At 44.0% G+C, this 24,431-nt stretch overlaps 1 protein-coding gene across 1 annotated transcript in view; it reads left to right on the top strand.

Moving 5' to 3' along the window:
• Positions 1-24,073, top strand: part of Tnfsf11 (TNF superfamily member 11) — a 30,936-nt gene extending 6,863 nt beyond the window's left edge. The window contains exons 2-5 of the mRNA XM_006983823.3: positions 445-612; positions 17,152-17,197; positions 17,277-17,375; positions 22,556-24,073. Coding sequence (XP_006983885.1) covers positions 445-612; positions 17,152-17,197; positions 17,277-17,375; positions 22,556-22,977 — 735 coding nt within the window. The 3' untranslated portion in view covers positions 22,978-24,073. The remainder of the gene's footprint in view (positions 1-444; positions 613-17,151; positions 17,198-17,276; positions 17,376-22,555) is intronic.
• The last annotated feature ends 358 nt before the right edge of the window (positions 24,074-24,431 follow it).

The raw sequence follows: 24,431 nt of genomic DNA, 5'->3' as shown, positions 1-24,431 counted from the left end.
AGCTACTCATCAGAATGAATTAGAAGTCAGTGTGTTCGGGGCAAGGGAGATGGATCGGTCAATAAATTACTTGCCACCCAAATTGCGGTGATGGGAAACAGAGACAGGAGGGTCCTGAGGTCTTGCTGGCTAGCCAGTCTAGCCAATGGGCGAGCTCTAGGTTCAAGGAAAGACTCCATCCCAAAAAACTAAAGTGGAGTGTCCTAGACGAAGATATCCAACATCAACCCCTGGCTTCCACACGTGCAGGTACAGGTGCTCACACCCACACATGCACTAATATACACTTACACAAAACAACAACAAAGAGATATTTTAATCAACTGGAGGGTAATGCTATTAACTATCTACCACTAAGGGATATAAAACGCTAAGCATCACCCTTTTACTATTGAGTCACGTTTCATTAGCTATAATCACTTTAATATCCTTCCCCCCTCTCAGATGGATCCGAACAGAATATCAGAAGACAGCACTCGCTGCATTTATAGAATTCTGAGACTCCGTGAGAACCCAGGCTTACAGGACTCGACTCTGGAGAGTGAGGACACAGACGCACTACCTGACTCATGCAGGAGGATGAAACAGGCCTTTCACGGGGCCGTGCAGAAGGTAAGTTCGCCCTGAAGTGGTTAAGTCAAGGGTTCTCTCGGACACAGTGGTAGCTCACTAGTAAGACTTGAGAAACATTGACTCTGTTCTTTTGTTTTAATAAATTGTGAAGGAGCTGATGAGGCTGTCTTAAAGAGAATTCTTTTGAAGTTGGTGGTGGTCAGTTTCTTTCCTTTCTTTTTTTGCTTTTTGCTCTTGGTTTTTCAAGACAGGGTTTCACTGTGCAGCCCTGACTGTCCTGGAACTCACTCCTTAGACCAGGCTGGCCTTGAACTCATAGCGATCTGCCTGCCTCTGGCCTCTGGGGTATGCCACCACCACACCCTGGCTTTTTCCTTTCTTTTTAAGAGGAGGGATTTGAATGTGTTTCTACAAAGAGAATCCAAGTGACTACAGTTTTCAGACGATCACTTTGTTAGTTTGAATCTTTGATCTAAAAAACTACATTCTAGGTTTTCGGACCTTCTGGTGGCTCATTCCCCAGCTGCTTCTGAAGGATCCCCTGTTGCAGCATACCTGTGGCCTGGGCTCCCGTGAGGAGCCATGTAACTGGCCCTCTGCTGTCAGGCGTGGTGAGAGGCAGGTGTGCTGAGCAGGCGTGGTGATAGGTGAAATCACGTGTCTCCTGTCTCATTTGCTGGGAGAGCTGGGTAATAAGAGAGATGAGACTGGAGAAGCCGGGTGACACCAGGCTGTCAGCCTTAGCTGAGAAACACATCTGCCTGGCAGATTCCTGAGGAAAGCCACCCGGGAATTCTGCTGCCTCCGAATTACTGTACTTACCGACTCCACCGAAAACTGGGTAGAAGTCCAGTGCTACATGCTGTGTGTCTGCATGTGAACCCCCATCCACTAGCCCTCCCGGCTTCCAGTTCACTACTTCTCACGTTGTCTCATTATCTCAGAGTAACCCGGGCACTCTCAGAGCTGTTGGACCTCGGATTTGTTAAGCTTTACTAATTAACTAGTACAGTTCTAGCTTAGTTCACCAGAGGGAGAACAGAGATCTAAAAATCTGTCAGCTACAAGTACAGGCGGAAAGAGTAAGTTGTAAAACTAATTAAGGTAAATATAACACTTTCAAGGGGAGGCTTGCTGCATTTTATGCCATTTAAGGGACCGCTGATTTTCGGCTTCCATCACTGAGTCACACCACTAAGACAATATGCTGACCAAGGTGGCCATCACCGATTCTACTTGCACCTTAATTTCAGAGACGATCCACCAACGCTGAGTGTCACAGAGTCAGTGAAATGGATGATGTCCCTGGAGCACGCATGAGAAGGCATGTTACTTACAGCAGCCATGATCTGTCTTTGTGAATATATGTCTATATAATTTAATATACTGTGAAACTACTTTAAGTGAGCACAGTTTGGATTAGGGATTAAAGAATTTCACCATTGTTAAAAAGTGATAGCCTTTCTTGGTCGGAGGGGGGGGGGGAGGGGGATGGAGCTTCATGGTAGGATGATGCATGCTTAGTGTGGCTGAGCCTCTGGGTTCAAGTCAGAATGTGGTAAACTAGGACGGAGACCAGACGAGAAGAATCAGCTGCTTGCATTAAAGGTTACCGGATATGGTGGCTCATGTCTGTAATCCCAAACTGAGGCTGGGGGATTGTGAGTTTGAGGTTAGCGTGAGCTACATAGTGAGATACTCCCTCTGAGAGGAAGAGAGGAGGGGAAGGAGGGAGAGAGAGCCTGGTCTTTTCTATTAACAGATAATTATGGGTTCTCAAGAGGAGTGGGGCTTTATTTATCATTCATTTTGTGCTTTACTTGTTATGCTATAGGAGTTTGCATTTTAGAAAACATGGGCAATTTATAAAAGCCTTTTAAAAGCTCAGTGAACTATCGCAATAAGCCAGAGTACATTGGTATAATATACACATTATTGTAACACCCAATGTGTGCGAGATGGGGAAGATTTCCTAGGCCTGATCTTTTAGGCAGGAGATGAATGTTACCCAAACCTTATCATTACAGTTAACCAGCATCCATATGGTGTAACTGTGGACCTAGGCCTTTCGCCATACCTTTTTTTCCCCCTTAGACCCAATAATTTACTCTTTTATCCCAGTCAAATGAATGGTCTACCAAATGTATTATCCTTTGATGGAAATCATTGGTTAATGTGACGCCCGTGATATTTGCCAGAGTAGTCAGATTTCTAATTTGTCTTGGTGTTGATAAAAATAGGACGGGTGGAGTAGGCATTCTGGAAGCAGATTTCCATCTTAACTTGAGTTCTAACTGATATTGAGCGAACCCATAAGACAGTTCATGTGTAGCTGCGACCAGTATTGAGAGATCAGCTCTTGCAGTGGGAGCACACACCAGACATGAGTGCAATATCATATTAGAGGCATGCAGAAAGTGGTGTTTACCCAGCTCATTGTGGTCAGACAAGTAATCTTGTTTTTCCCTCCTTTTTTGTTTGTGGCTAGGGTTTTCTTGGCTTTCTTTCCCCTTTAGCACAGAACTCTGAAAGCCTCCTACTGGTCCAACTCTACCAACCGCAATTTATAAAGTCTATCATAACAGTCTATGACAATAAAAAAAAAACTAGTACAAATGTGGTGTCTGACTTGTAAAAGGATGCCTGTTTTCAATTTTGGCAGCCTTGCTGGGTTCTGCCTAGCCAGCCAGGCTTGGGCAAAGTGGTGAGTTCAGGGCTTACCCAGCATTGCTGTGCGTGGCAGTCAGGGCACTCACCCTAAACCTTCTGTCTGGACTCCATGGCTAGACATGCATCGAGTTAATATTGTGAGCCCACAGGGCTGTGACTCTGCCTGCCTTCAGTGTGCCGGCTTGTTGATTTTATACTGGGACCTATTTTATAGAAAAACAATTGTCCAAAATTTGTCTGTCAAAGTATTTAGATGAATGATACCAAAGGAAGAAATCAATAGATGTCACCTTGCTGTCTGTCACAATGAGGTACTCTGTGCCTTGAAGGGGGTATGAAGAATCAAAAGGGCATATGGTTGCCTTCTTTCTTTCTTTCCTTCTTTCTCTCTTTCTTCTCTCTCTCTCTCTCTCTCTTTCTTTCTTTCTTTCTTTCTTTCTTTCTTTCTTTCTTTCTTTCTTTCTTTCTTTCTTTCTTTCTTTCTGTCTTTCTCTCTCTCCCTCCCTCCCTCCCTCCCTCCCTCCCTCCCTCCCTCCCTCCCTCCCTTCCTTCCTTCCTTTGCTTATTTATTTATTTAATCTATATGGGTCTTTTGCCTTCATGTACATATATCTGTGTACCACATATGTTCCTGGTACTCTCAGAGGCCAGAGGAAGGAGCCAGATCCCCTGGAACTGAAGTTATGAGCAGCCACGTGGGTGCTGGGAATTGCGCTCAGATCCTCTGGGAGGGCAAGTCAGTGTTCTTAACCACTGAGTCATCTCTCTAGGCCCTGTACTTGCTTTTCATATTGGCTTTTAAAAGCTAGACTTTAGATTATGAATTGTGTATATGTGTGTGTGCCTGTGTGTGCGTGCGTGCGTGCGTGCGTGCGTGCGTGCGTGTGTGTGTGTGTGTGTGTGTGTAAAGACAGAGTGTCTCACATAATGTGGAGCCTCGTTTGGTGGGACAGTGAGCCTCCAGGCTCTGCCTGGCCCTTCTCCCAAGCCCTGGGGTTGTAGATGGGCCTTGCCACGCCTGGCTTTCATGTGAGTTCTAGGGCTCCTAACCCAGGCCTTCATGCTTGTTCATCAAACAGTTCTCCACTGAGCCATCCCTCTAGACCAGAATTATAAATATTTTTAATGTATATGATAGACAAGACTGCTTTTATTTAATATTTATGTATTTTTTATGTGTTATTAGAGAGCATTACAATTTTTCCCTTGGTAGGGCTTGAGAGATGGCTGTGTTGGTAAAGTGTTTGGAAAACCGGAGTTCACATTTTAAAAAGCCAGGAGGGGCTGGAGAGATGGCTCAGTGTTTAAAAATACTTGCTACTCTTCCAGAGGACCCAGGTTCGATTCGCTGCTGTCTGCAATTCTAGTTTCAGGTGATCTGACAACTTCTGGCCTCCCTTTCCACCAGGCATGCATGTGCTGTACATACAGATGCAGGCAAAACCCTGTCCACATAAGATAAAGGAAAAATCCAGGAATAGGTTTTTCTGTTTCCTATACCATGGAAGAAGAGACAAGCAGATCTCAGGGACTCGCTGGAGAGTCAGCCTGGCATCTGTGGCAGATACCAGGCCAGTGAGAGACCTGTCTTAAACAAAAAAGTGGAATGAGAGAGAGAGAGAGAGAGAGAGAGAGAGAGAGAGAGAGAGAGAGAGAGAGAGAGAGTGTCATGTAGTACTTGTGTGTCACACAAACACACTCACACTTGTAATTTACCTGATAATGCCTGAGGTAGCTCCGTGTCTCAGTGTCCCCTAGCATAAGACCTCCTGCATGGGAGCCTCAACTAGCCTCCAGGTGAGCTGCCATTTGCCCATAAAGCTTGAGGAAAGGGCTGCCTAGAACCAACAGGGGAAAGGATTGTTATGAATATACCATGAGCAGTCTCCAACATTAGCTCAAACAAAGGAGCAAACAACAAACAAACAGAAAAAGCCCTCCTAAAGCTGAATAATAATAATAAAAATGTCTATAGACGGTGGAACAAAGCTGTAAGTTTCCCTAGGCCAAGGACTCTAGTTAGCTCTTGAATATATCACACCTAACTTATTTTTGGGGTTATCTGAAGAAGAAAAAAAAAAAGAACCAATGAACGATGGGCCACTTATTGAACTCTGTAAACTAAGATTCTTGAATGAAATGGGGTATCATCAACCAATTTCTAAAGCCATTCAGGGATGTTGTAAGGGTGGTTCTTTCTCATCTGGCAGATATGTGCTTGGTGGTCAGGAATGGCCACTGTGGACAATATGCCCCAGTGCCAGAACAATCGGGTACATTTTGTGAGGTGGTGTCTCTAGCTAGACTTCTCACTTCTGTCCCATGTCCGGTGGATATGTTTGCTTCTCCACAGCCTGGTCTCTCTGTAGATGGAGACCCAGAATGTGTACTGGAAACTTGACCCTGGTTTCTTATATAAGTGCAATTGTGTAAAACTCTCCGATTCCATTACCAAATAACGAAAATCCAACGATAAGAACTGGGGCGATGGCTCCCTGGTTAAGAGCACTTGCTGCTCTTGCAGAGGACCTGGGTTCAGTTGCCAGCACCCATATTTTGGTTCCCAACCATCTGTAACACCTCAGGTCCTCTTCTGACCTTTGTGGGTACTGTACACATGTGGTGCACATACATTCACGCAGGCAAAACATTCACACACATCAAATAAATCTAGAAACAAACAAACAAACAAACACCAACCAACCCAATGATGTCAGTGACAATCAAGTTGTCTTCTTTAAAGACATCTGAGCCCCTAATGCAGGGGCCATGACCCCCTCAGGGGGAGTGTCACATATCAAATATCCTGCATATCAGATATTTACATTACAATTCATAACAGTAGTAAACTTACAGTTATGAAGCAGCAACAAAATAATTTTATGGTTGGGGGTCCCCACAACATGAGGAATTGTATTAAAGGGTCACAGCATTAGGAAGGTTGAGAACCCCAGCTCTAATGCCTTACTGGATAAGTAGGGTAAGAAAGTCATCATTGGAGCACCATTGTTATCCTGAGATAGTCAGTATATGTTTAGCATCATTCCCTTTATAATTTATAATGTACATGCTCACTGTACCCTTATTGTAAGACTAGTGAACCCAACACTTCTGATGCTTTGTTCTGCAATGAAATAGTCATTGTTACTTGACATCTTCTCAATTGGAAGAATCTTATCAAGGGAAATGGCTGGGTATGTTTCTTCTCTATTATACTACTAAGATGAGCCACCCAGGGCTGAATTCTCTTTCTTCAACATGTCTGTATCTTCTTTGTGTCCAGGGTGGCCTCTTGGACTGTCATGTTTAGATAGGGAAAGGGTAACAGACAGTGATGGCTCTATGTGGGAGTGATACCTCTGGACTAATACATCCTGCTGACTAGACATCTAGCTTCCAGCTGGGCTTCCATTGCCATGTAATGCTTGAGGAGGAGACTGTCTAGAACCAACAAGGAGGAGAGAGAGGTGCCATGGGCAGTCTCTGGCATACATTAGCTCTGGATAAGTAGGAAAGTGGACTCAGTATACACAACACGCATATACTTTCCCATATATACCCACATAGATACTCATATATATGGAGCAAGAGTTAACACAAGTCTGAAAAGTTTTGGTGGTCAGGATTTTATTTTCTAAAGTTTACATTTAGGTAACTAGAGAGACCAAGAGAGAGCATGGGAGAGAGATTGAAAAGCAGATTTAACAGCATTCACCCATTTAAAGAAGTGTCACAGGTCCATCTAGACATATACATCCATAATGTTGATTGTCACTTGCCATTTTTGGCTAGATTTTATGGATTCAGAAACGTTTACTCAAAACCAGAATGTTCATCACGTAGAGTGATTGCTTTCTTTTTTTCCTGGTGGAGCATAGAATCCCAATGTTGATTGTTAGATAAATCCTAGCCAGGATTGTGTACATGCTTTTAATCCCAGCACCTAGGAGGCTGAGGCAGGTGGATCTCTGTGAGTTTGAGAACAGCCTGATCTATAGCCTGGTGAATTCCAGGACAGTTAGAGCCAGAAAAAAAAGCCTTTCCCCAGATTTCAACTCAAGTAAATTAGAAATCAATGAAAATTTAAACAGGTTATGTCTGCCTGGAGACTTTGGAGTTGTTATGTAGACATTATTTCTTATAGGTTTTCTAATTTCAAAAGAAAGACCAAGGGGGGAATCCAAATCCCATTTATTGTCTTTTTGCCTTTGTCTTCAAGAATATGTATCCTAAGAGAGTTTCTCATAAACACAGAAGGAAACTTGAGTTTGGGTCACTGGTGTTCCCAAGTCGAGATGTTAGTCATATAGTGGTTTTCTAGCAGGATTCCATCTCCCCTTGCCATAATAGTTTTGGGAATTGCAATCAACCTCAATCATATTTAGTGTGTAAAAAAGCTATCTTTATGGGAAATCTGAAGTACAATCCACAGAGATTTCCTACAGAGCCAAAGCCATCTGTATTAGTGACTTTTCTGTTGCTGTGATAAAATCATGACCAAGGCAAGTAACTTACAGAAGGAAGGGTCTGTTTGGGCTTATGGTCTGGAGAGAGAAGAGCCCCTCATGGCAGGGAAGCGTAGCAGCACACAAAAGGTATGGTAGCTGAGATTGGATGCTGAGAGCTCAAATTGTGAATAATAAGCACAACACAGAGAGAGACAGAGAAAGACACACACACACACACACACACACACACACACACACACACACAGAGAGAGAGAGAGAGAGAGAGAGAGAGAGAGAGAGAGAGAGAGAGAGAGAGAGAGAGAGAGAGAGAACACATTGGGAATGGCAGCAGGCTTTGAAAGCTTGAAGTCCATCTCCAGTGACATACTTCCTCTAGCAAAGCTGAACCTTCTAAACCTCCACAAACAGTGCCGTCAAGTGTTCAGATGAACACGCCTGTGGAGGACATGGTCATTCAAACCACAACACCATCTACTGCCATTTGCTCAACAAATGACTGTTGGCAGCATCCTTAATCTCAGGAGAGCCCAAGTGAAGTAGGCAAGAGCCAGGAGTATTGCAGACTAACTAGCAAGTGATGTCAGAGGTGAGCTGCTTTTATCTGTGCTATGAATACCCCAGGATGGAAGAAAAAGCTGTTTTGAATGGGCATCTTGAAAGAGACAACGTTAGAAGGATCTATCTGAGAGAGGGCATCCATGATGGGCCGACTCCAGACACTTAGTGGAGTCTTGTGTTCTAAGGGCTGAGTTGCCTTGTGTACACAGGGAGAGTGGCAGCCTGTGGCGCGGAGGGGAGGAAAAGTCCCAGGGCAGTGTTTTCCAATCTAGCTCCATCTTCAGTGAACTTGGGGCCCTTGCTTGTTTGCTTTTTTAAGAGCTCTCAGATCCTTGGCCAGAAGTTCTGACTTGGGGGCCACAAGAGTGGACCCCGTGACGCCTCCAAACCATCCCAAGTGCTAGGAGCCATTGATGGACAGAACAGCCTTTTTTTTTTTTTTACACTTCTTTTTAATGAACCGAATATGCGAAAGAGAATGAAGACTGGTGTCTAGAAAAGGTGGGGTTAGGAGCTGGAGAGAGTTGTCTATATCAGAGATGATCTGACATCCAGTGACTGTTTATCCTGAAGTACAGGGTCGGGGGGAGGCCCATTCCAGGGAACTTCCTGGTCACGAAGTTGCTGATCCAGTTCTTGATCTTGGCCTTTTGAGACTACCATGTGGCGATCACAGCAGTAGCTGGGGTAAAAATGACTGATTTGAAGTGCTAAGGGTCAAAGTCTTTCAGAACACGGACCGCTCCTTGTCCTCATCGAGGCCACTCCTCGGGTCTGCTCTCCCAGGTGAGTGGCAGCTCTGTCCCCTCCACCACACAGAGTCAGAAGCCTGAGAATGGTCTTAAGCTTTTACCCCCCAGCTCTTCCCCGCCCGCCCTTCATCATGTGAATTCTGCCTCCTCACAAAACGTTCGAGCAGGTCTCTACTTGAAGGATGAATGAATTAGGCTCTTGTGTGTGCTCTTTGGACATTTCAGGGCCATTTTTGTCTAGTTGTTTTTTCTAATTGTCCCTCAAATTGCAGGGCAGGCATTTCCCAAAAGAGGCTCCCACTAGTGCTTGGCCACCTGCTTGTGGGATTAGGAGGCCCTCTTGAGGACACATGAAGCTTATATCTGAACACTAGCTACATGCACCCAGGCTGGATCCCCCATCAATCACTAATTAAGATAATGCCTTACAGGCTTGCCTGCATGGTCTTATGGAGACATTTTCTCCATTGGGGCTCCCATCTTTCAAATGACTTGAGCCCATGCCAAGCTGCCATAAAACTAGTCAGTACATGTGACTAGTCATCCTTGTCAGAAGTGAGTCATGTTGCAAACCTGTAAGATTTGTTAGAGTTGCAGTTCTCAAGTGTGTTTTGCTCCAGAGGACAGTTTCCTCTCTCTGGTCATGAGCCCCTTAAGGGCCCTCCTCTGGTGGCTGGCACCCTTCACTTCCCATCCTCACTGTCTACAGTGGCTGTCTTGACACCTTGGCTGCCCGGTGACTCTTATTCCTAGGGCACCAGGAACACTTCTGAGAGACTGTGAAAGCCATCTTTTTCTGAAGAGGTGGGGCTTAGTGCAGTGTAAGGCTAGCATTCTTGTTGCAGTGGACAGAGCGGTCACACTGCGCTCCTCTGCTGAGCCCCTGCATACATATTTTTTTTTAATGAGTAGCATAGTAGAAGACACTTTAAAGTTGGGCTTTTCATAAAGACTAATGCCGCTGTCATAAGGCTTCTTCATCAAAGCCCAAGGGGACCTTTAACTGTAGTCGAAGCTTCTTCTTTTAAACCATGAAGGTTAAACAATAAAAACTAATTTTCTATTCCCAGAATACCCATTGCCCTTCCAGGGAAAGCATCACTCTGCTTTATGAAAACAAGGGCATGGAGCTCCTCGGCCTCTTGATGTGGAGAGGACATTAGCAGTTGCAGATGTGTCTCTTCCACTCCTGGAAGAAATGGTACCCAAGTGGCCATCATGGCCAAGGGCTTCACCGGGGAACTTTCAAAGACTTTCATGACAATTGCTCAGTGAGCAGGGGGAGTTCTGACCCTTGAGGTCAGTGGGGTTAGACACCATTCCACCTTTGCCCTCCCCTCTTCCTGCTGGACCCCTTTTGGACTTCCATCCTCCATGGGGATGGTGAGGAGTTGCCTCCATTCTGAATGCTTTCCCAGTGCTTTTGAGGGGGGTGGGGAGGGGCTCTGCCCAAGGATGCCGGGGCAAGAGGCATCTCCCATTGTGTATCTGCTCTGACAGAAGTCTGCTCTAAAGTTCTCGGCTTTGGGGGTGTCTTTGAGCTGTCACCACTGACTCCTCCTAAGGATCCTGGGCTGTCACCAGGACATCTAATAATATCTCTCTCTGGGTATGAACTTTAGGGCAGGCGGAGGTGGGGTGGGGTGGAATGGGGATGGGGAAGGTGAAATTAAGGAATCTAGGTCCTGCCTCAGTAGGGTGGTACAGCACAGTGGTAGTTACTCTCTCTGTGCCTGGGAAGACTGCCTCGAGGTAATAGCTTTGTGACTAAAGATGAGCTTCTGCAGGAGTCACTGGGGCATTCTGGCTAAGGAGCAGCAGGTGTCAAAGGTGCCCATGAATGGGATGCCAGGTTCTAGCACATAGCACCGTCAGAAGAAGCTCCACATGACCCAGTTCCCAGCACTGCCAGCATCCTTGCGGGAGGAGGTGGTACACAGACGCAGCAGAGGAAGGGCTGCGAAGCCAGATGGGCATCTCAGTGCCTAGTTAACTGTTTTCTCTACACCTGAAAGACTTCTGATAGCAAGTGTTCCAGTTCCCCTCTCCTTAAGCAGTTTCTATGTCTTAAGATGTGGAAGGACAACTGGATGCCTTACAAAACCCCAATCTCCTCATCATCTACTTGGTTGCTTTGGCAACCGGCTCCCATCCTCTGAGTTATCTCGTTGGTATAAATAGGCCCCGGTTGAGAAAGGTTTATGAATAACAGAAGATGCTTCCATCATTTTTGTCATTAAAGAAATCTCAGGAATTTGGGAAGTGTGCCAGGGAACTTTGAACCCAGACCTAACTATTTAAATCTTGCAATATCACAGAGGACGAGGCATGTCGAGCCTCATCAAATGTAGGTCTGTACTTGTTCCTGAAGTTGCCAAGCGATTTCAGGAAGAGGAGAGACAATGCTCATTCTAGCAGCCAGGCATCGTCTGAGGCCCAAAGACAGGGTGAGGAGGTAGGAAGAAGCAATTGGTGTCTTTCCAAGAAGGAGGATGGTAGCTTAAAGGCAGTAGTACCGGGCTGCTGAGGAGGAGATGGGATTTCTGAGGGATTTACCACATCTAGGTCCTCAGGTATTCCCTGCAGGAATGGGAAACGGGCTATTCATTTTCAGAAACAACCTGAGTGTGGCATTCATGTACTAACTGGCTGATGAATGCACTCTTCCTGTAACTAGGTCGGAGAAGAATTACACGAAGGGTATCATTAAGATGTTAAAATGAGTGCATTACATATGTTAACAAGTGCATGAACCCTGTATTATATCTGGCAAGCGGAGTGTTAAATCCTTGTTCAACCAGCCAGATGTCCCTGCAGCTGCTGCGGTGTTGCCTAGGGAGGCAGCCACCTGAGGCCCTTGCTACTGACTGGTGCCAAGAGTGTCTGGAGCATCTGGCTGTACAAATTGCTTCTTCTGTGATTTGATTGACAGGTACCCCATGGATCACATGATTCATATCACAGCATGGGTGGGATTTCAGGCTGATAGACCCAGACTCTAGCAACTTGACCTTTACGTGGAACCTATTCAGCTGCGAATGCCCTCAGTTAGAATACGTGTGTGTGTGTGTGTGCGTGTGTGTGTGTGTGTGTGTGTGTGTGTGTGTGTGTGTGTGTGTGTAATTTAGAAGGATAAAACAAAATTGAAGTCAGACAAACTTAAGACCAACTTAATCGCATATACCCAGGGTCTTGTTTCTAACAGTTATTCAGCACAGTTCACAAAGGTAGGCTTAGAAGTTGGATAAATTATGTGGAGCAAAAATCCAATATCCAGTTAAGCACTTTAAAATACAACTCAGAGTTTGTGTTTATTCTTACACAGTGTGGCCTCCCCTGACTTCTCAAAATGAGCAGCTTTTCTTTGAGGTTGGAAAAAAAAAATTCCTAAATCATTTAAGAGGCCACGCAGGGGGGCTGAAGGGAGCTGGGTCCTAGTCGACTGGATGGTCCCCCATCACACTCCTGGGACCTGCGCTTCTTGGACGTCTCAGTTAAGAGAAGTTGAATGGAGGCCAGAGTGGAGACCACAGTTACACAATCAATTGATCTTTTGTATGCCTTGTTCCTCCGAGGGACAGATTGGGAAATCTAAACATTGTTTCCTATGACTTAAACTCAGTTGAGATTAAGAGAAAAAAATCAAATCGGTTGTTTTCCTGTCTCTGCAGATGTGCTCTGACAAAAAGATGAAAAATTAATGCCATCTATTTCGAAAGATAGCACTCAATGTGAAACTTCGTCATTTCCAGTTTGAAAGCCTTCAAGCCTGCCTGTGGCTTCCAGGGGGCGTCAATTTGGGGCAGTGTCCACTAGGTGGCACTGTGTCAGAAGGTTTCTTGTATTTGTCACTTGGCTGCAATTTCTTTGGCTGACTCAGTTTTCTCTCTTCTTTCTGTTTTGTTCCCTTTTCTTGTTCTGTTAAAGGAAGTTATTATAATTTAGGCCCAAAGTATGCTTATCTAAAAATGGATACATTTTTTTGAAAAGACTACTTGTTACAGTTTGACCGTAAATAAGTTCATTCAGTCATGACATTTCTTATTAACTCTCATAGGTAAAGATTCTTGTTGTGCTGGGTCATTTATAGGAACCAAGGGTCGTGTGTGTGTGTGTGTGTGTGTGTGTGTGTGTGTGTGTGTGTGTGTGTGTGTGTGTGTGTGTGTATGAGTGTGTGTGTTGTGAGTGTGTGTGTGAGTGTGTGTGCTGTATGTGTGTGTCTGTGAGTGTGTGTATGAGTGTGTGTGTATCTGTGTGTGTATCTGTGTGTGTATTTATGTGTGTGTCTCAGGTCGCTATATTCTGGGAAGGCAAGTTGCTGATCTTCTAAGTAAGGGAGTCAGGTAGAAAATTAGGTTCTCTTGAAGATAACTTAGTAGTGGCTCCTAGTCATGGGAGGGCTTTGCTCAGCCCCACACTCTAGAAACTGTTGAGGCTTCCGCTCTAGGATGTTTATTATATGATTATCATATAATTCAAAATGATAATGCAAGGGGAAACTTGGTTGGCTGAAAATGTAAGAAGTTATTTATGTTTTATTATGTGGGATAGAAACGTAACTTGTGAGATTATACCTTTGAGTGAACGTGGACATTTCCAAACCACAATTCACGGGGACAGTCACACATCACATTTCTCAATGCCTGCTGGATATCAGAATCCACCGGGGAGTATCTTTTGAAAAATATCAAGTTGATATGAGACCAGTGGCCAGGGCAATCCCAAAGTTTCCTCCAAACTGCAGCTGCATCCCCCAATGGGATACATCAAGTTCTACCTACAAGAAATTTGTGTGAGCACACATGCTTGCACGCACGCACGCACGCACACTCACATATGCACTTGTGTGTGGGTACGTGTGTACATGTGTGTAGAAGTCAGAGGCCATCTGGGGGTTTTGTTCTTCAGAACCACCCACCTTGGTTTATTAGTACAGGGTCCCTCATTGTCCTGGAGAATGATGGTTAGGTGAGGTTGCCTGGCCAGAGAGTTCCGAGGACCTGCTGGTGAGTGCTGGTATTGCCTACTGAGTGCTGGGATTACGACGGTGCACCAGTGTCTAGTTCTCTTGTCTCTCTCTCTCTCTCTCTCTCTCTCTCTCTCTCTCTCTCTCTCTCTCTCTCTCTCTCTCTCTCACACACACACACACACACACACACACACACACACATACACTAGTTCTGGGGGGTCTAACTCATATTTCACGGTTGCATGGCAGGCACTGTGCTGTTTGTATCCTTCAGCTAAGAATGCATTTGTTTGTTTGCTTATTTATCTTTTTGCAGTCTCAAAGTCCAAAGACAACTGAAAATTCTAGACCTTAGTAGAATGGTATGTTTATGACTACCCATAAATAGCAGTTACTTTCGGGCTCAAAAGTTTGGGGTGGAGACATACGTGTTACAGTGTTTTGTGTGTGTGACCTGAGGTCACAGATTTATCATATGATCCATTTTGGAACTTCCTTACTGAATTTCTGAGAGGAATTGCAATTCTTGGATACTCTAGTGAAATAACACAAAAGCCTTACCTCCTGGGTCTCTAATGAGAGGTCTAATTCATCCTGGGACACGGGCCCTTTTTTCCCCTGACAGCAGGCATTGAAAGTGCTTCGGAGAGGTGCTATTTATTGAATTTTCTTGTAACTAAATGGGTCTGTGGCAGCTCTGACCCAGAAGCCACTGATTAAGCGGGCAGGGAAAGTGCATTCCCAGTGGAGAGGGAGAGAAAACGTTCCTGCCCATGTAATCAGGGGCTTCAGTCTGCTGCTTTGGCCGGGTCTCAAGCTCTGAGATAATTCCTCATTTGCCCATGTAGAAATCCTTGCAGAGGGGATTTGTCAGTCTCATCCGGGGCTATAGCAGCTGCTGGTCTGTTAGAAATTCAAATGTGAGACTCCAGCACGGGCCTCCTGTGTCTTGGGCTCACTGCATGATCTTGCAGTTGGTACCTGCCGGTCCTCCTGGAGGTCGGCTCACACCACTCAGTTTTGAGAGTCCCTGCAGCCATAATGACATTTTTCTTGATTTTCCCCCACAATGAGGCTGAGTGTAGAAAATCAGGGAAGAGATCTGGAGGGATGTGCCATGCGTCTGCTCTCCTGACAGTGGAGCAGGTCAGAGCTAGGGGAAAACGAGGGTGTGGCTTTAAGCCTCAGAATGTAACTCTGTTTCCAAGATGTCTATTCTAATCAGGTAAAGATGCAGTATGTATATGTGATATCTATGTGTAAATGTACACAGTGGATATAGGGACACTGTATATAAATGTATAAAGTTACATACAATGTATAATGATGTACCATGCGTGTATATATAAATGCATAAGAATATATGTAGTTATTAAAATATACAATGTATGATTATATATATATAATTCCATAAAATATACATAGTATTTTTAATAACTACATATATTCTTATGCATTTATATATATTTAAATATGCATATAATTCCATATATACATAATCATATATATATATATATGTATATCTATACACACATAATCTGCAGTATGAATGTCAAGTGAACCAAACCAGGAGATTCCAAAAATTGGACCATTGGCAATCCTGAGACGATCTTGTGAGACTGGAGGTCAGAAGTGGAGAAGGAAGGAAAGACGACCGAGAGCCACTGCATTGTCCAATGCAAGGGGCCACCACCTGCTTCAGATTCCCTACAGTGGGTTTCAGGCTGTACAGGGACCCAGGTGTAGACCAGGGCAGAGGCTGGCCTGATGTGATTTCTGTGGGTTCTCCAAGAGTTACGGAAAACAGCACAGATTCTTGTCTCCTTTTGGGGGTACTGAGGGCGGAGAGAAGACTAAAGAAGAATCCATGTTATCTCCAGGTAGCTTCTCACTGGCAAGAATTGAACTCGGGTTATTTCATCTACTCATTTAATGGTCCGATTGTATGGCTGCAAGACTTCCTGTCTGGATAGGGAAAGCTCTCGTGACATGGTCTGTTCTGTAAACATCGTGGAGTGGTGGGTGGCCAGCAGGAGTTCTTATCCTAGTAAGGGAGACGGGACACTGTCCTGTGTTGATAGCGTCCAGCTATCTGACTTTATATATAAAGCTGAGCTGGGCACTCAGCTGGGTGCTCACCTGCATTATCTCATCCAACCTTTCCCAGCCTGGCTGCTCTTTAAGCACTGAGATTGGAACCAAGGCGAGAGCTAGAGCTTTGACCTGCTCTAACTTATGGGACATTTCACGTTAGCTGATGTCTGAGTCAGGAGAGCCTGTAGTCACTTGATAGAGACTTCATTCTGGGGGCCCAGGTTAAATATGCAATTTCCAACACCTATCTACTTTGTGATCATTTCCCCCCCTGGCCTATGCATCTAGGCTTATTTGCAACAGTATTTTAAGTTAATTATTGGCATTCTAAAAGCTCTTAGGCCTTCGCATAGTACTTTAAACACACTGTGACTTAAAAAAAAATAACCACTGGGATCTAGGCATCATTCTCCTTCTTGTGGGTGGAGCCTCTGCATTATAATAGGAATTCACTACTGAGCTCCATAAAAAGAGGCCCACTGAAGACCGAAGAGTCATACATTTTGTGTATTTGGGACTTTTATGGCTTACTTCTTTCCCATCTGTATACCTGCTACAGATTTTTAATTATGCTCAATTATTATGTTTTATAAGTTAATTTGTCTCTTGTTTTCTTTTATTGCCCCAAAGGTTTGTGTGGTGGTGTGTGCATGCATGCATGCGTGCGTGCGTGCATGTGTGCATGTGTGTGTGTGTGCAAGCTGGACTTTTTAAGTATTTCAGGTGTTCAGAATCTAGGAATATGAGTTGCAGGGACTCTGCTGCCTACCTCAAAGCTTTGCCTCATTATAAAGCATCCTAGCCGGGCGGTGGTGGCACACGCCTTTAATCCCAGCACTCGGGAGGCAGAGGCAGGCGGATCTCTGTGAGTTCGAGGCCAGCCTGGGCTACCAAGTGAGTTCCAGGAAAGGCGCAAAGCTACACAGAGAAACCCTGTCTTGAAAAACCAAAAATAAATAAATAAATAAATAAAGCATCCTGGCTGATTTTACATCTGGTAGTCCTACATACTTTTACCGCTTTACCAGAAGAATGGGTTTATGAATAAAATTCTCTTTTATTTCAGGAATTACAACATATTGTCGGGCCACAGCGCTTCACGGGAGTTCCAGGTAAATATGAGTTTGTGTGAGTGTTTGGAGCCCCATACAGTCTGTAGTCTTTAAACTCACCTGGTCCTCTCATCCCCAGCCACGATGGAAGGTTCATGGTCTGATCTGGTCCAGCAGGGCAAGTCTGAGACTCAGCCTTTTGCTCATCTCACTATTAATGCTGCCAACATCCCATCGGGTAAGTTATATTTACACTCTGCCTAAAAACATATTTCAGTTTTTCCGTTCGTCAGCCCATGGATACTCAAGCCTATTCTTAGCCTGTTACTAAAACGTCTGAGTCTTGACTTCTAAACCAAAAGAAGGAGGCCAACCCTTCAGTTGACTCCTACCTTGTCAATCATGTCATCGTCACATCATCCCTGTATTCATTTTCAGATCATGGAAGTGGGTGTTTATTTTAGGTACCTGTGCCAGTTGGGAACACACATATAATTGTTCACAGTGGCCATCTGTTTTAACTCATGAAGTAGATTAGTTTGGTACCAAACGCATGCCCATTACTGACCTCCTTGGTGGCTGACTTCATTCAGGAAGCCAGAGAGGTTTCCTTCCGGGAGGACTGTGTGGAGGTTAGCAGACAATCGGAATCCTCAAGCAGCTAAGATATTCTGTGCCTTCTCCTCATGCTCATCCTCCTACTCCCTGGTAAAGATTTGGTTTCATGGGCCAGGGACCTGATTGCTTTTGAAAATGAGGGTCCAGAGTTCTGTGCCTGAAGCTACCTCAATGCACTAGGTAGGTAGTTATCACATAGTTCCACCGGCTACTCACCACGGGCTAGGCAAAGATTACAAGGATTCCAGAGGACATTACAGTAGAGTGAGAATTGAATTGTTAACACTACTGTGTCCTACATACTGAATATCTCCTCTGCTTAGGTAGTTCGCTGTGCATTCAGGATCTCTCATCCTCCTACAAGGTTGCAATTATCATTTGGATTGTACAGGCCGTGAGACGGGGCTTCCCATAGTTTGTCACTTGCTTCAGGTCACAGTGGTAACAGGATTAGAAGCTGACTTTCCACTCTACTTAATTCTCAGTCCCTGTTATACACTATCCCAGAGGCAGGCTGCAAGGTACCTGTGGGGGGTTGGCTTTGTCAGAAGGAAGTAATGCAAGGGTCATAGATATTTTTGCCAGAAGTGGATCAGTTTGGTATCCAATGACAAAGGCTCTAATGTCTGCTTGGGCCTGTGACCTTATATGCAGTGGTGGGATCTGTGCCTCAGCTACAATAATCACAGAAGCAATGTCCACTCTGTGGGGAAGCTGTACACACTATATTTTTGGTAGAAGGGGGCATATTACTCTCGGCAGATGTAATTCACAATTGTTATCTGAGCTTGATTAAGTCATTATGTAAATTTCATTTTGTTCTACAAATGACCTAAGGCAAGATTTTTTTTTCTTTTTTGAGTTTAAACTCTTTTTGGAGTCGTTTCAATAATAAAAGTTCATCTTTTTAATAAATAATTTTGAGCCATTATCCTAGCAGAGGCCATAGAGAGAATTGTTTTCTGACTGAAGATATGAAAGGCAAGAAGCCAGCTCTTGAGCTGTTGGGAGGTTCTCTAAGGTCCCTGTTCAGATCTGCATAGTCCTCTGTCTGTTTGTGTCTGGTGATGGAGCCATGCTAATTTTCTGAGTGGGAAAACTAGTTTGCATGTTCACAAAGGCAATCAAATTAATACCAATGCATGGGCTGCGTGTGCGGTGAATGTACCCTACATTTATCTTTTCAGTTCACTTTAAATGGCATAGGATAAATATTGCCTGAGACCGTGTGCCAGAGTTGGCTTGGCAACAGCAAGCATGTTTTAGTTATAAAGCTTCCTCTGCAGGCACCTAGAATCTAACCAGTGCCAAAAATCCAGGCAAAACTCCTGCTCATGTGCCGACAGCTATTTGGCTTAGGACACAGGGAAATTGGCCACTCTGTGACTCTGTTTAAGAGAATAGAGTTAGTGACTCTGGTTGGGCCAACAGCCCCTCTAACCCATTGTTCTCGAAATGCTGGCCAGTATTGAATGATTCAGAGGAAGTTGGCTTCCACTTGCTGTTTTTATTTTTGAGCGCCGTTATGTATTTATTTATACGGAATCTGTTGTCGCATGTGAACTGTTCTGTGGTTTCAAAGTTTCTTGAGTAAAATGCGTTAGGAAGTACTTGGCGGGGGGCGGGGGGGGGGGTCAGAAGATGGGATTTTCCTTAGGAAGCCGTGTAAGCAAAAATGTTTGCTGAGGTCCCTGTCCACGATCTAGCAGCTGGGAGCCCAGCAGAGAGTTGGAGAGGTCAGCCAGGCTGGGGTAAGAGGTCCGCAGCATGCCTCATTAGCAATAGAAACCCTGACTGCCAGGGCAGGTCTGCCTCCACCCTGCCATTTCCTCATCTTTCCCCCACCGTCATCTCTTGGTGAGTCCTTTATTCACACTGTCTGCCTTTCTAGTCTTTCTCCTGTGGGCTTCACAAACACCCCCACTGAGCTTCAATAGCGTTTTTTTCTCACCACCTGTATGCGTCCGTTCCTCAGCCCATTTCTGACTTGAGCCTCCCTGCTTTTCTGGCTCTTCTGTCTCACCAAGCTGACATCACGGATCTCTACAGCTTCTGCCTGGGCAGTCCCTCGCCACCAATATCAAACCCTGCTCTTCACAGCAGGCAGCAATGGGAAGATCGTATTTTACATGCTCACTTCTTATTTCCCCCGCCATCAGTGGTAAGCATCCCAAGGGCCCACTACTTGGTAAACATCTTCATTATGGACAGAGCAGGTCATTCTTCATTTTAGGCAGAGTGAATGTCCACAGGAAGCACCATGTTAGGTCTCTTCCTGTCAGATCACCAGGAAGAATCAGTACTTGAGGACAGGAATGGAGAAAAGCAGAGAATACATTAGAATATAGAGGATGCTTCTCCCACGTGACACACTGAACTATAGGAATGGTACTCAGTCAGGGTTCCAATCTGTTCTCACTGCCATTTTGTATTCCTTTCTTGCCATCCCTGGCCATATCTCACTCCAACATGAGTTTGCCTGTTCCATAGGAAGAAGAGACTTCACTTTAGTAATTTAACTTGTCTCTGTTAAGAGAGATGTACATGACAATTGAATGAAATGTAGTACAGGAATTGGGTAAGAAGCTGGGCAATATGGAGTCACTTGAGTTGGGAATATTTTGAATTTCATAAGCTCTGCCCCTGGATTAGGTGGCTATCTACTGTCCTGGAGGAGTTATCATGTCAGCGTTTATGATGATGTAGTGAGCAGGCTTTTATAGTCCCATGTTGATTCACTTGGGACTCGAGGGTGGTATTTGCATTTAGTGACACTTGCCTCCAGGCAGAGCTGAGATAAGTGGGAGGAAAGGATGATTACTATCCAGTGCCTGGAGGCTGGTGACCGGCTGTAGCAGCCCTGCTGTAAAGTATGAGGACCCTCTTGTCCTCTTTGGAAACTGGAACCTTGTTTTCTTGATCATTTAGTGATGGGTTGTCCCACTGCAGAGTGGCGACTGCCTCATCTCACCCCACTTTTCCCATCTCCTGTTGGATTTCTGCAGTAGCTTGATTTGGAGGTCCTCAGATCATATCCAAGATACCACAGGGCTTTTTCTGGTTCATCCTCTGACTCTCTAGGGAAGGATATAGGTGTTCAAGTCTCTCTAGGACTCAGGCTACTATGGGAAGGTAGATAGTGTAGGTGATATTATTGTTATTGTTATTATTTATACAAAGATCTCCTTGGATCCACCAAACCAGAGAGTTGTCAACTTTCATGACATAGAATCTAGTTCCTGGGGTGGTGGCTTCAGTGTTAGTCCCTGTGCTTATTTCTTTTATTCTTAAAAAGTTATTTATGTATATTTTTGTATACCATAATGTTGAAATCATAAGGACATTTTTATTAAAGTATATCATATATTTTTGACATTATTCACTTGCCATCACACTCAATCCCAAATAGCACCCCTTCTATTTGCATGGTTGATGTGTGTGTGTGTGTGTGTGTGTGTGTGTGTGTGTGTGTGTGTGTGTGTGTGTGTGTCTTCTAGCTTCCACACGTGAGCAAGAACTTGCAATACTTGTCTTTTCTGGGTCTCCCTGACTAATTCCTGTCATTTACCATCTCAGTACTAGCCAGTTGTAGGCAGCATGGCACCTAACAGTTTTTTTTTTATGCTGCAGAAACAAGTTGTTCCCTGATCCCGTAGTCTGAGACCAGCTGTGCCTTGTCTTCCTGACTCCAGAGAGACGGCACTGTTAGTTTGGTATAACTCATTTCAAAATCCTTGGAGGAAAGATGTGTTCTTGGACCTTTCCATGCTTCTGTAAACTCCAACCCTCTGAGTTATCACCTTTTCCAGTAGAACAATCAGTATTCACATAAGTACACGTATTGAGCAATTTGATTTATTATAGAGGTATCCCCAATTTTTAAAGAGCTGGTAATATACATCAAAGACCTGGACTACGAAAAACATTGGGCAAATGATTGATTTACAGTGTTCTTTAGAACTTGGACTTCTCCAGAAATGAAAGCATAGAGGTCCCTTGTCACCTCATTTTATGGACTAGAGGGGGTTATAGGAGAACTTGGAACTGGGGAGTGATTTTACAATATTAGATGTGAGTGATTGCATGACTCGAGGAGCTAGGATTTATTTATTTATTCATTCATTCATTTCTTGAGCTTCGCTGGGGATAGACACTCAACTATGTGACTCTGGCTAAGGTGGGGATGATAGCTGGTGATACAGATAGAATTGACCTTCCCCCAGCTTCTGTGACCCAGACTCTCATATCCTTCTACATACCCCTGTCCATGAACAGAGGGTAAGCTATGTGACAGATGAAGTGCTCTTCCTGTACAAGCTGATTTCTTTCCTGTCTGAACTGACTCTGGCTAAGTCTCCTCTTCAACCTGGCGTGCACTGCTCTTAATCTTTTCCCTTCTATGTTTCTGGCAGGGTAGCCCCTTCATGGAGTCAGGTTTGGTCCCTCTGTGTAGAAATAACTTGTTCCCTCTCTCTCAAATCCCCATCACAATTTTATGCACTTCCTCCTCCACTCTGCTTCTTTTCTGGACCATGTTGCATTATCGCTCATGTTCAATAGCCTCCTTAAGGGCAGGAATGAAGGACTTTTGCTTTTGTGCCCCCGGTGGTCAGGATAGAAAGCACCAAGTCCCGTTGAATGCACCCATCCCCATACAGAAACTGCGTGTCAAGGTAAGTTATTATGATGGAATAAGGACTATGACGTTGGCATATAATACCACCCACCAGCCCATGGAAATAATGAAGAGTTTTCTCATATGAGAAGTGGATTCTAAATCTGTTCCTCTGTCCTCTGTAGGTTCCCATAAAGTCACTTTGTCCTCTTGGTACCATGATCGAGGCTGGGCCAAAATCTCCAACATGACTTTAAGCAACGGAAAACTAAGGGTTAACCAAGATGGCTTCTACTACCTGTATGCCAACATTTGCTTTCGGCACCATGAGACGTCGGGAGACCTAGCCACAGAGTATCTTCAGCTGATGGTGTACGTTGTTAAAACCAGCATCAAAATCCCAAGTTCTCATAACCTAATGAAAGGAGGAAGCACCAAATACTGGTCGGGGAATTCTGAATTCCACTTTTACTCCATAAATGTCGGAGGGTTTTTTAAGCTCCGAGCTGGTGAAGAAATCAGCGTTCAGGTGTCTAACCCCTCCCTGCTGGATCCAGATCAAGATGCGACCTACTTCGGGGCTTTCAAAGTTCAAGACATAGACTGAAACTCGTTTTGTGGAGCATTAGCATGCATATCCTAGATGTCTGGAAGCATTTCCATTAAAAAAATGGAAGATGTATATAGGTGTGTAAGACTACTAAGAGGCATGGCCCACATTGTACAAAATTTACGGTCTTCTTCTCTCTTGACCCCCTGTGTAGGTCATGCGTGTGTAAAATCAATAGGAGAGGTTAGACTCCTGGCGATTACACAATGGTTGTAAAATTTTGTAATGAAATCCTAGAATTCAATCAGACTGGAAGAAGTATGGGGATGCTTATAAAAAATGGAAGGGGTCATAGTCTCTGGGTCTAACTCCTGGCCATGTGCCATTAAGAACCTCAAAATTAAGAGGGTGCCATTTCCTTGCAGACAAATGATAGTTTGAAGGGTTAAGTTCTTTTGAATTGCTACATCATGCTGGAACCTGCAAATAAGTGCTTTTTTTTTCTAATGAGGAGAGAAACTGTATGTATTTTTATATAATATCTAAAGTTATATTTCAGGTGTAATGTTTTCTGTGCAAAATATTGTAAATTATATTTGTGCTATAGTATTTGATTCAAAAATATTTAAAAATGTCTCACTGTTGACATATTTAATGTTTTAAATGTACAGATGTATTTAACTGGTGCACTTTGTAATTCCCCTGAGGGAACTTGTGGCTAAGGGGAAGGATACTGTTTCTGGCGACCACACCGTAGTTTATTTCTTCATTCTTTTTAATTTAATAGAGTTTTCAGACTTGTCAAGCCTATGCAAACAAAAGAAATTAAAATGGATACCTTGAATAATAAGCAGCATGTTGGTCACCAGGTGCCTTTCAAATTTCGAAGCTAATTGACGTTAGGAGCTGACATAGCCAAACAGGACACATAGCAGGCTACTGAGAACTGTCGGGAGTATTTATGTAATTATTGAACAGGTGTCTTTTTCTACAAGAGCTACAAATTGTAAATTTTGTTTCTTTTTCTTTTTTAATAGAAAAAATATTGTGGTTTATGAGCAAGAAACAATTCACTTTTTAATTTAGTGAAAGTTATTTTATTATACTGTACAATAAAAGCATTGTTTCTGAATGTTGATTTTTTTGGTACAAAAATAAATTTATATGAAACCTGCCTACTCATTTCTTTTCTTCACTTTCATGTGTGTCTTGCTCTGTGACCCTGTTCTTTCCAATATGATAATACAGCTCCTGTCTTTCTCCAAAGGTTACTGGGAGAAACGCAGATTTAATTAAAACCTAGGAACAGATTCAATTAAATTAATGAACCTTGGAATTTGAAAAATAATTTTCAAGGGATTTATATTCAAGGATGTAGGCAGAGAAAAAACAGGCTCCTCGCTTTAAAAAGAAAAGTTTGCTCTGCCTGTATCATGAGCAAAATGTGGGCTTTGCCTTGGGGGAACATCAGGGCATGCTCTCCCCTACCACAGTAAAGGGGGACTCACTTT

This window comes from Peromyscus maniculatus, chromosome 9, assembly GCF_049852395.1.
Source record: "Peromyscus maniculatus bairdii isolate BWxNUB_F1_BW_parent chromosome 9, HU_Pman_BW_mat_3.1, whole genome shotgun sequence".
In the NCBI taxonomy this organism is placed as follows: domain Eukaryota; kingdom Metazoa; phylum Chordata; class Mammalia; order Rodentia; family Cricetidae; genus Peromyscus; species Peromyscus maniculatus.
The sequence above is the reverse complement of the archived record's forward strand: the minus strand, read 5'-3'. Positions and strand labels throughout refer to the sequence as shown.